At 34.4% G+C, this 12571-nt stretch overlaps 1 protein-coding gene across 4 annotated transcripts; it reads right to left on the bottom strand.

Moving 5' to 3' along the window:
- Positions 1 to 4742: 4742 nt before the first annotated feature.
- LOC139876535 (uncharacterized) lies at positions 4743 to 12206 on the bottom strand. 4 transcript variants are annotated; one of them, XR_011768174.1, is made up of 11 exons: positions 12023 to 12206; positions 10468 to 11027; positions 9381 to 9494; positions 8422 to 8484; positions 7246 to 7374; positions 7100 to 7150; positions 6213 to 6356; positions 5924 to 6110; positions 5356 to 5671; positions 5175 to 5215; positions 4743 to 5073 (listed from the first exon to the last, which is right to left on the bottom strand). XR_011768174.1 is itself a non-coding variant. In XM_071863871.1 (8 exons), exons 1-8 carry the CDS (start codon positions 12141 to 12143, stop codon positions 5475 to 5477), a joined length of 1818 nt encoding a protein of 605 aa, XP_071719972.1. In that variant the 5' UTR covers positions 12144 to 12206; the 3' UTR covers positions 4743 to 5474. The 4 variants fall into 4 exon arrangements, 1 of the variants encoding a protein (XP_071719972.1); XR_011768172.1 differs by having other exon boundaries at positions 5356 to 6110; XR_011768173.1 differs by having other exon boundaries at positions 5175 to 5199; positions 5356 to 6110.
- Between the last annotated feature and the right edge of the window lie 365 nt (positions 12207 to 12571).

The raw sequence follows: 12571 nt of genomic DNA, 5'->3' as shown, positions 1-12571 counted from the left end.
ATCGGATCGCGATGACCCGAATACTCAGAGGGCTTGCAGTCCATAAACTGTTTGAACGTACACTTTTTCTTCTCCTTTACCACTTGCTGAAACATAGGAGTTTGAAATGGATTCGTTGTCGCATACTGATATTGAAGAGGGTACTGGTATTGTTGAGAAGATTGATATGGCACTTGAGGTATAATTTGAGGTTGAGACTGGAATGGTTGAGAAGCACTACCCGATGGGTCAGATGTATACTGAGTACCAGTAAACCCTGGAGGTATCGGTGGATCACTTGCTTCAGACACCACAGTTGAATGCCTAATATGGGCTTCCAATTCCTTTACCTTTTCTCGAGTTTCCTGTAGCTGGCTTTCTAACTGTAAAACATACTCATCTGGATCACGTTCCGGACTATGCTCTACCGACGGCGCTCTAAATATTCCGGGTCCGGGAGTCAAAGGGGCATCGTTATTTCTGGTCTGATTAGCCATACCTGTCTGCAAACACATCATCTCACAAAAGCTTAGTTGATAACCCGTTAGCACCTATCACTAAGCACAATCACCTAGGCACATATCCCTACATTCACCTATTCCCCACTCGGATGTTTGACACAACACATTCATAAGTTTGGGAGTAGGTCACGTACACAGTGCACATACTGCCAAACCTACGCTCTGATACCAAATTGTAACACCGTACTTTTTACATAGTTTTTTTTTTTTTTAAAAGACACTCACAGCGGAAGACTTCATAATTTACACATCGTATCTTACTACATGGTAATATGATTAAACGATTCACTGGTGTTACGTTATTAATACAGACCGTTTCAAATATATATTATTTATTACAAAACATCAGAGTTATACACTGTGTCAAACATCTTGATTTGCCTTGCAAAACCCACCTAAAGCTGCTAATACACACCTGCAGGGCAAAACACTGTGGGGGAATTAGCATAACGCTAAGTGAATGAAAATATCTAGATGGACATCACTACAAGCATCAAGCACAGCTTAAAGGCACTGGTCACTATTCACTTAAAGCCATACACAAGAGGACCGGCAACCCATAGCTGATCAAGCTGGAATATACCGATAGTCCTCATTACTGAATCACTGGTATAGTCTTCCAGACGTGACGTACTCGTCATTCACACTATACCACCAATCAGTAATGTCTGGACCCAATACTACTACCCGACACCAAAGTAAATAGCATTGACCTCTTACGTCGCACAAAACACCTCGACGCACGTCGTACAAAACACCTCGACGTTTACTGGGTGCGCACATAATCACATATAGTCACTGCACTGGTCAAAAACTCATTACACAATATAATCATAAGTAAGGCACAAATCACTATACTTGTCACTGTATAATCACATCCATAAAGATAATCCCACTCACCTGGAAACACAAGCACTCAGTTGTCTTATATCACTGAGCCTTCACCTTTTCATTTATCACCTGAGAATCACCACAAAATATCTCAAGTTAGTATAGTGTTCGAGTGTTGAATCACACTTCATATTTAACAGAAAATATTCACAAAACATGTTCTGTGTCCAAATCAAAGCACAAGAAATCACACCAAACATATGTACACATATTCCTTTCCCAAAATCACTAAGATCTAATACTTATACACTAGATTTAGGATCAAAGTACCAAAATCCCCAATTTATAATAACATGAACCCTAAAAATTAAATCACCACTTATACAAATTTAACATAAATCAAGTATATCACAATCATGTATATATCATAACTAAGCTCTAACCACAATCAATTTTAACGTATAATCATCATTCAGCAAGATTTAAGCTTTACTCCTATTTTGTACAAGACTTACAAAACCTAACTTGATCAATATAATTGATAAGAAATCATGTTCATGTTTACCTGATTAAATCTTGTTTGTTTAATCGCATGAATTCATATCCAAAATTGGTCTTCAATAATATCAACGAATGATAGATCAGAGTATAAATAAAGTGTGAGTTGTATGCGTGTATATGTGTGCTTTGTTTGACTAAATGAAAATAGAAAGTAATCATATAATATGGCATGATATGGATGGGATAAAAAAAACACATACACCACACGTGTACATACATAACTTATAGCAATTATTATTTTAACAGGTATTATATCCGTGATCTGAAACACAACGCGCCTCAATAAGCAGCCCTAACGAAGTCCAAATCACAAAAACATATATTTTCTGTAACCATCGTCACAAGCACAATAAAAATAGTCACATAATAAATTATCAACTCATAATTTATTATTTCACTCCTTATAATTATTTTCTACAAATAACTTACCATTTAAATATCATATAGTTAAATTATAACAAAAATAACACAATATACCTATTTTATCTAGGCCCATAACTAGGATGTCACAGCTCATTGGTTTAATCCCGATTCGTGGCTTTTAATGAAACGTGTTATCGATTTTAAAATATTTGGTTATCCACATAACGGTAATAATATAAAAAAAGTGTTACAAGACACTTTAGAAGAATATAATTTAATCGATAAAGTTTTTACAATTTCGCTAGATAATGCATCTAATAATGATGCGGCCATGGGTGAGTTAAAAATTGCACTTAGACCGATTTTAAATGGTGCATTTATTCATACACGTTGTGTTGCTCATATTATAAACTTGGGAGTTCAAGATTGTTTAACTTTTTGTTCTTCATTAAAAGAAAAATTTAGAAGATTATTAGTAACGATTTATCGTACGAGCAACGCACGACATCATAACTATAAGGCTTTTGTTAAAGATTGTCATGACACTTGGTTAGGTCCTTATTTTGATAATAATACAAGATGGAATTCTACTTGTTTAATGTTCGAAAATATTTTACGTCAAAAAGAATCGTTAATCGCTTTTAATAGAAAACTACTTAGAAAGGGATTTTCCGAACCAATTAGTGACGACGAATGGGATGACTTGGAATCATTAACAAGTTTTTTACAAGTTTTTAAAGAGGCATCAACAATGTTATCGGGTGTTTATTACCCAACTAGCGTACTAGTTTTAGAACAATTTTATATAATGACGGAAAAAATATGCGAATTTGCGAACTCAAATAATGTTATTTTTAGACAAGCGATTTTTCATATAAGAAAAAAACTAAAAAAATATTTTTGATGTGTGCATGGTGTTTTTGATGCCGAATCCAACCACCTTTTGAACCAAGTACACGCTTTTAATGATGTTTTTGGGAATATGTTTGGTATTTATGCAACAAAATATGGTCGACAATCAAACCCAATTGTTAACCAACCCGGATCATCTTCTCGAAGGAGCCGAGACCTCAAAATAAGTCTTTTTAACTTGGTACGTGAAGACGCTTCCAAACGCGCACGAACATCGGCACCCACAAGCGAGTTGGGAAATTATAAGATGGCAAACTTTGCACTAAACATGAGTGAAGAACAATTTAACAACCTTGACATTTTAAAATGGTGGGAAACAAAACAAGACACGTATCCAATATTAAGCATTATGGCTCGTGACTTATTTACCGTTCAAGCTTCAACCGTAGCTTCCGAATCGGCCTTTTCTTTGAGTGGTCGAATTATATCGGAAAGAAGGTCAAGACTTACCCCCCAAGCTGTGAAAGTATGTGTATGTTTGAAAGATTATTTGGATGGGGTAGATAGGATACAAGATCAAACTTCATTAGAAGGTCCGTTATATAACGACATTGAAGAATGTATAGAGTTTGAAGAAAATTTAGCGGGATTATCACCTACAACAACCGAAGAGAATTCCGACAATGAACTAAACGAAGTGGATGAAGGTGACTATGAACCGTTTGATATGGACCAAACCGAAATGAATGTATCGGGTTACCAACAAGCTTACCTTTCTCTAGTTGATGACCCCGCTTTTGAAGACTACGATCGAAGGCACCATCCTCAACGCGCTCAACAAGATAACACATTTGGGTCATTTGACGACTAAAGTATAACGGGTGATGGCCATGCCGAAGCTCGATATACTTTAGTCTTAATACATTATTGGGTGATGGCCATCTCGAAATGTATTAATTATAATTGTATTGTTCGAATAAAAGTGTTTTTATTTTTATTATTGTATCGTTCGAATAAAAGTGTTATTTATATAATTGTATTGTTCGAATATTGTTATTTATATTATCTATTGTGTTAAGCAGTTGAGCATTATAACTTTTCTTTATACCGATTATATTATTGTTGTCAAACGTTAAAAAAATAGAACCGGTAAAAATATAATTCGCAAAATCGAATCCTAGTCCAAGAAAAATCCGAAAAAATCCGATCGAGATCCGAAAAAGAACCGGTTCCGGAAAAAAATCCGAAAAAAATCCGACGCCGAGAACCGGAACCGGATCCGGAACCGGTTCCGAAAAATCCGGACAAAAAAATCCAGTTTTTTTTTGTCCGAATCCGGTTTTTTATCCGGTTTGTGCATCTATAGTATATGTGCTCAGGTTTGAATGGTTGCCTCACAGAATAATTTGTTCCTTCTTATCTCAAGTCCAACATGTGCAAATGGATATACCGTTGAATTGAATTGTACGTAGTAGGTCAATTTTTATCCAGTATTTAGGGGCCAGTATTCTTCGGTTTAATTGTTGTTCCGGGTTATTCAATTTTAAAGAGTTTAAGAATCGATACGAACATAGAGTTCTCAGATGTTTAAATCAAACTAGAACTGAACCAAAAATAGAATTTGAATTTGGTCCAAGAGGATACCTTGTTTTACTTTTCATTGTAAGTTAGTTTGGAACAATGACAACCAAACCTTGCACTCATAGTTTTAACTTATAGTTGATTCACTACAGCGATGAACTATAATGATGGGTGCGGAAAAATACATAAATTGTCCTACAAATCATATTTGTAACCTTTTTCATAATTTTTTTTTTGATATAATGTTCCAATTTGAATAACTAACCAAGCAATTTGTAATCTCAAATCTGCTTTCATTGCTCGACGCACGTCTCTCTTCCATGGGGCCTAACTTTCAAAAGAAACGATGACGAAAGGTTCAGGCCCTCTGAAATTGAAATTAAATCTGCAGAAAGATGATATTTAACTCATCAGATAACATTACATTATAATGGAACCTTACATACGTATCAATCGATTTGACATGAAATCTGATACGCTACTTACAATTTGGTTGTGCAGGAACCAAAAACTGCAGACAGTCGTTTCTTTACACGTAAGTAGATTAAAAAAAAAAAAAAAAAAAGTGAGCATTGCACAATAAAAAGCAACAAATACATTATAAGCATATTGGGAATGAACAAACAAGATATATATATATAGAATCCAAAGCAAAAACACCACTTACTTTTGTGCATTTGAGACTCCTAAAGAAAAATTCCATTGGCCATGGTGTAGATATTTACAGTAATGCCCATAGCCAACGAACGCAATAGTCTTAACTTTCAATACCTAATGAGACAAATATCATAGGGGCCTTTTTGTCTTTACACCTGACTCAAACTTCAACGCAAAATCCAAAGTTGACCGTAGCGCTTTCTGTGATGCACTTGACATAAACGATAGCGTAGGCACCGTCTTTATAGAATAATTCGGTTTATCCGTCGCAATGTCGACTTTCAGTGTATCTAACACTGACTCAGACTTCGAACCCGAACCTGAATCTGTTAAGTTGCTTAAATGAGACTTTCCAGTTGCATTGTTCGTCTTGATGAAATTTCCAATGTTTGAATGGTCCAAACCAGGTTTTTTACCAAACGACAGAAAGTTTATCCCCCGTGGAACTGCAGGGGGTGTTTTGGTAATTTCTTTAGAATTTAAAATTACAGGGGGCGTTTTGGTAATTTCTTTGACCTCAACACCATTTACCGTAGGAGACGGGAGCGGTAACTTTTCTCGAGAAAGAAAGCTTATACCTTTTGGTGGTCGAACAGGCAAACTTGGTGTCGACTTCGTTATATTAGATTGCGTGTTACTTGCAACGAAAGTGGGTGGCGAACAAGATTTCGTGTCGATTGTTTTTATACCCGGACTTGATGGAGGCTTTTGTTGTTCAGGTTTCATCTCATTTGATGGATTTAAGATGGATTCGGTTGGTTGTGCCTGAAAAATTACAAAATGTGATGAATAAAAGCAGAAAGTAATATAAGATGAAAGAGGCAAATGATATAAATATAAATAAATATAAAATATAAATAATAATACCTGATGATGAGAAAACATACAATCTGAACCTCGGGTGCAGAAGCCTTGTGTGAAATGATTATTGCATGGATACTTGGAGAGTTGATGATCGTATGGGCAGTCATCGCCTTTCATACAAGCGTTACGGGCAAAATGACAACATGGCTGAAACACCAATGAACATTAATAACACACACAAAAAAAAAAAAAAAAAAGAGAGAGAAACCAAAAACAAAAACACTACAACATCAATATTACAATTACAATATCATAGAAAGTAGAGGCAGTCGACTGTGCGGATCGGAGGAGTTGAGTAACGAGTCAATACCATTGCTTTTTTAGCAGGTTATATGTTCAGATACAATAGATTCTCATACAGATCCTTGTATCTATCTCCCAATCTATCTCCCAATTACAATAAACCCAAATTTGATTCTGAAATATTTTAAACAAGTTAAGAAATCTTGAAATACACCAAAAACAGTTACTCACAAACCAAGCTACATTTTCATTAATATTAATATTATAATTAAAAAAAGCAGAGTCGGCCTTGAATACAGTTTTTGTTAAAAATTTCCAAACCTTTTTATTACTAGTTGGTGTGTCAAATATGATTGACTGATTGTTAAGCAGAACTTTAATGATGATCTATTTTATTTTTATTTAAAAGAATATATGACCCAGAAGGATTTATGCATTTATAGTACACTTCCGTCAACTTTTGACCCGTTCCATTTATTTAACCCCTCCTTCAACGATATAACGTAACCCAAACAGTCCCTGTTCATAGGTCGAAATAGCCACCTCTATATGAATGTTAAATTTAAGAAAAAAATTTATTAGTTAAAAATAAAATTAGTGGTGTCTTTATGGCAACTAACGCAAAAGAATTACCGAAGATTACACACCTTGGATTTTGTTTCTGGAACCGTATCATGAGAATACTTGCACTTATCACCCTGTCATAAACAAACGAATTAGCAGTGTTACATAGAAAGCGGAATAATAAGTGAGATAGAAAAGCGTGTTAATTAAAAATAAAAAGACAAATAACCTCATGACATCTTCCTTTCAAATAATGACGACAATATGTAACCTTCTTTTCTCTTATCATCGGTTCAAGTTTCAGCCTTTTGACTCCAAGTTTTTTGTTCTTTTCTGCTCTTTTAATTCTATCATTCCGCTGAAACACGCGCATGTGGTCAAGGAATCAGTCCAGATACATTAAATTAAATGCATATAATGTAAAATATGCCGTAATTAAATAAAAGTAACTTGGCATTTACGACAGATACCAGATGAGTACAAAATATGCATTAAATAAGATAAGTAACTAACGCTCGAGAGGTCGATGACCTCTCCTACAACTTACTTTCGAGATATAAACCAACTCCCCCAACAATACCAAAATCACTACAACCCTATTTACGGTAAATATATATTCTAAAGTTGCTAAAATATGATACCCAAAGCTTATCATAATAATATTAATACTATAATTTAATCATAAACTGACAATAATAGTCATATTTATATTAACTACTACTGTATAACTTTGCAACCCATTAACATAACTTATTTAGTAAACATAATACTTTTATATAATTATTCTAATATTAATGTGCAGTCGTATCAATAGGTTAAACCCTCACTTATGGGGTTGGCAATTAACATCTGATCCGATGAATATCCATCCAATCCGATACGCTTAAAGCGGATATGGACGATCCAAATGGATGAATATTGGATATGGATATGGATGTTTACTAGATCGAATTATGTAAAACAAATATTGGATATGGATATGGATGTTTCTTGGATAAGTTAAACCATCACCAGATAGCGCAAGCTAAACCATCACAAGATAGCCTAGTGGTTGGGGCTTTGAGTTTCTTGCGAGAGGTCTCAGGTTCAGGTTCAAATCCTGTCTAAGACGAATATTTTATGGTGGCCCGGGAAGGGTTGGAAACAACCAGAGAGTAATCTTGTTGGGCTACGTACATTAGAGTATGGGATCGGATTACTCGCCCTCCCGGGTAGCCTGAACAGAGAAAACTTTCTACCTTTTACCCTTTTTTATATGTAACACAAAGTACAAAGATTATGTAAAACATAGTACAACGATTATGTAAAACAAGCAATACAGATGCTGAATAAGCCCATCCCCATTAATGTCATTATTAATTAACAATTTGTAAAAGCTGATCAAGAAAGGTAAAGTGAAGGTAACCTTTTTCTTTGCTTTTCTTTCCTCGGATAAAGTTCGCTTCCGTTTCTTCTCAGTAGAAGCATCCTGTTGAATAACATAATACCCATTACTACGCTGAAAATAACAAACTATAGATAAGAACACAAAAGCATAATGGTTAAGCAAAAAAGGCTAAAAAGATACTACTCCGTCTGTCCCCTATTAATAGAATGTATTCCATTTTTGGATGTTCCAAATTAATAGTCCACTTTCATATCCATAAATGGTTGAGAATAATGTATTAAAGTTCTTTAATGCCCTTACTTTATGTATGTAAGACAAAAAGGTAGGTAAAATCTTAGGTATAAAACTCTAAAAATAAACAAAAAAGTACAATGTAATAATGACATTTCTTGAACTGTGTATTTTTTGTCTTGACACTATTAAATTGATGAGACGGAGAGAGTATAAGAGCATTGCTTGTAACCTAAAAAATTGTTATTTTTGAGATATCATATACATCTACAATACAGTTAAAGAAATAAAGACAATGTCATCAGCCTTCAGAAATGCATCGGTAAAGATCGACTGTTACATATATCCTTTTTGGTTGTAGACCCTTGTTATGAGTTTTAAATTTTAAGATGTAATGTAATTAAGGTGATCTGAGTTACAGTTAATATTGACCCGCTTTTATGAACTTCAACACTTGGTTACTAATGAAACTTGCCAAGTTTATATAAATGTTGACAACTGTAACATTAATTATTTAAAAAAAAAAAAAGTACAATTCTTATTTCGGTAGTAATATTTTTATAATCATATTTTATATGTCAACAACTTTTTTTATAAGTGGGATAAGCCTACCCAACTCCAAATTCAAGTTTTAGAAGTGCCCCGAATGATCATAATTGACACAAACCCATATAACTCTGACCCATTTTGACCATTACCTAGCCCACCCATTTTTCACATGATGCAATGATACAAAAAGTTAGTACCTTGTTTGCAGAAGCTTCAATAACTTCTTCTGAAATGTCATCAAGGTCAACATGCTTCTTTGCCTTTTTGTTGCGACGTCTCTGACTCTTTCTAGTATTTTGTGCATTGACATCCTGCTATCCATGGAATCATCTTAGTAAAAGCCAAAAGTACCAATATCAAATAAACTATTCAAGATAGTACTCCCTATTGTGGTGGAAATAAGTATCAGTTTTGAGAGAACGTACATCAAGTGTAAAATGGTAAAGTAATTGTATTAGTATTCGAAGCGAAGACTCATTTTGGGACACTTATTTTGGGACGGGGGAGTATATAAGTAGGTATGTGTTACGTTTTAGATAAGAACTATACAAGATGCGTTTCAAACTATCAAATTTGACTCTAATATTACAAAACACCGTCAAACTCCTCCTGATTTGTTAGTAATCCAAAAAGGTTATTTTTGTTTGCCTCTCTACTTCAATATGGTCACTGAAGCATTAACATCTTGTAAAAGGGTCTATTAGTATAATAAAGCCATAGTTTTAAGTGCAAGACAACTTATTTACCTCAATAAACCATACTCATTATTGTTAAGGGAAGGAAATGTATACAAAAGTGAATATAAACTGGATATAGTAAAACAGACCGGTGACCAATGCGAAAGCAGACAGACTGCAAATTGAGACAAAAACGAAAACTATGAAAGTGACAATTATAACTTGAAAATTATTATTAAATAACATATAACCACTTACTTTAAAGCCTATGATAGAAATATTATTTCAACTATTGATTCCCCCAAACACACCGTAAAGCTGATTATTAAAGAGAAGATAAATGAGCCTGTAATATGATCATGCAAAAACAATTTTTCATGTATAACTAGCATAAATAAATAAAAACTGTACCAACTATCAACGTTGTGGATTTCAGAAGAAATAGTTCTTGATTAGGTAGGGTTCAGTGGTCAACGAGATCTTATAAACAGACTGATAAACTGGAAGAAAAAAAGCTATTGCTATCGATACCATATTAAACCAAAAGCAAATGAACTCAAAAACCAAAGCGCGCGCACACACACACACAAAGAAGATAAAAACAAACCTTTGCCGGGTGTACAGCTATTTCAGAATAATCGACTACACTTCTACTTCTCTTATTTACTACTCCTTCCTTATCTTTATCAACATCTTCAATTGTGTCTGTGAGTAAAGGCATTAAATCATTAACGTTTTTAACTACTGGTTCAATCCCTATTAGATTTTCAACGCCGATAACAGTATTTTCGACAGACTGTGTATCATCTTCATGCATTAAATCCATAAACTCCCCCGATATTTCACCTTCCTCGGTACCTTTATCTGCGTATAAATGAGGGGACAGATTTGTCATATCATGATTATCTTGGTTTATTATATCAAATGAGGATGAACGATCGGTATCAATTTTGTGTGAAAGATCTTCCTTTTCTCCTGATATGTTAAGATCATGTTCGGCTGATTCTGCACGTTTGTTAAATACACCTTCTTCTTGGATATCCAAAACCGTTCGGGTATTTTGCATAGATATTTCTTCTTGAATTGAAGTATCATTAGGTGTGATATTAGTGCAATCCGAGGGAATATGATCATTTGTAGTGGAACCGACATTATTTCCGTCTTTGTCTACATGAAAAAATAAGATCAAGATGGCATATGATTAGCTTGGTAGTGGCGGATCAAGGATTTTCAACCAGGGTATGCATTACAATAACAACTTTTTTGTTGGGAATTCACTATAATAATTTAATTCTGTGTTACATTAAACTAAATTACTAACAGTTTCAGGATCTGTAGCATGTTATTCGACACAAGAAACACTAAGGTTTGCAAAAATTTAAGCGATTATGCAAAATAAATAAAGTATGCGAGTCTTTGTTGCATTGATATGTCGATAATCGTCCAATTTCACACTTTTCACATATTGTGTTCCAGAGTTGCAAAACTCGAAATTACTAACTCCTAGTACTCAGTCAAACTTGGTCAAGAATCGGTCAAATTCGGCTAAAACTCGGGATTACTCGAAAAATCGGTCAAAACTCAGAAAATCGGACAAAATCAAACTTGGTCAACACCCGAGAACTCCCTAAATAGTCCCGACCAAGTACTCCCTGAGTAGCGAGTTTTGCAACCTTCCTTTGTTCATTTCTATTTAGCAAGACAAAAATTCTTTGCCATTGAACAGTATGATAGTTGCAAATACCTCTAAACTAATTATACGAATTTCTAAAACAGATGGGCCTGTTAACAAATCCATTGTTGATAGTTAAACAACCGTATATATTAAACAATCAGTTGATCACCTTCTAAACAAAGTTATTAAGTGCCAAGCTCACTTCATAATAACGAAATAAACCCCAATCCTATGAAGTAGCTACTACGATCGCATCCCTCCAGTTTTTATTAACAACTCATAGCCACACAAAAAAAAAAAAAGGCATGCTAAGTAGAACTCAAGATGTTTCAGATGAGTCTAAATTTGCCGCAGCACCCCAAAACATTCAACAATAAAGTCAAAATTTGCAGGATGATGAAAAATCTTATGTAACACGTAATGAATGTCTTAAACCCTAAAATTGAAGTCCTAAATAAAGAATCTAAAATAGGGCAGTCGAATATACCTGAAAAAAGGGAAGAGCAAATGGAGAGGAAACGGAAAAGTTCATCGGAAGTCTTGCTACGAAGAGGCCGTCTCCGGCGGCGACTTAGGGTTCCGATTTCTGTGTTATCGATCGCCGGCATAGTTAATAATCGGTGACCAGTTGAACGTTATTTTACCCAATTACTAATTTATGTGACTTGAACTAAAATGACTAGCTAGGCGCTAGCATAAGAATAATTTGGAAGTCTCTCCTATTAAGGTGAGCAAAAAATTACATTAACCGAAAAGTATCCATATTAACAGACCAAACCGAACTGAATTAACCGCACCCAATTTATAATCATGGGTATGGTTAACATTTTTAATTTAACCGCACTTTATGGGTTGATTATGGAAATGAAAGGTACCCGCACCATTTTAACCGCAACCGCACCGTTTAATACTCTTCATATAATTTTTTTACTTAAAGAAGGGGGTCAATTAGCATACCTTTATAATGTATACATATACATATATAACTTACTTACTTGCAAACACTTACAACAAATTCGCATACATACTAGCAACA

The sequence above is a fragment of the Rutidosis leptorrhynchoides genome, chromosome 11, assembly GCF_046630445.1.
Source record: "Rutidosis leptorrhynchoides isolate AG116_Rl617_1_P2 chromosome 11, CSIRO_AGI_Rlap_v1, whole genome shotgun sequence".
In the NCBI taxonomy this organism is placed as follows: Eukaryota; Viridiplantae; Streptophyta; class Magnoliopsida; order Asterales; family Asteraceae; genus Rutidosis; species Rutidosis leptorrhynchoides.
The sequence above is the reverse complement of the archived record's forward strand: the minus strand, read 5'-3'. Positions and strand labels throughout refer to the sequence as shown.

What these genes read in the sequence shown, in the direction of transcription:
- LOC139876535 (XM_071863871.1), bottom strand. Translation starts at nt 12,143, where the DNA reads ATGCCGGCGATCGATAACACAGAAATCGGAACCCTAAGTCGCCGCCGG. An exon ending in TAGCTGTACACCCGGCAAAG is followed by an intron (nt 9,495 to 10,467) that starts GTTTGTTTTTAT and finishes CATGGATAGCAG; the next exon opens with GATGTCAATGCACAAAATAC. An exon ending in AAAGAAAAGCAAAGAAAAAG is followed by an intron (nt 7,375 to 8,421) that starts GTTACCTTCACT and finishes CGCGTGTTTCAG; the next exon opens with CGGAATGATAGAATTAAAAG.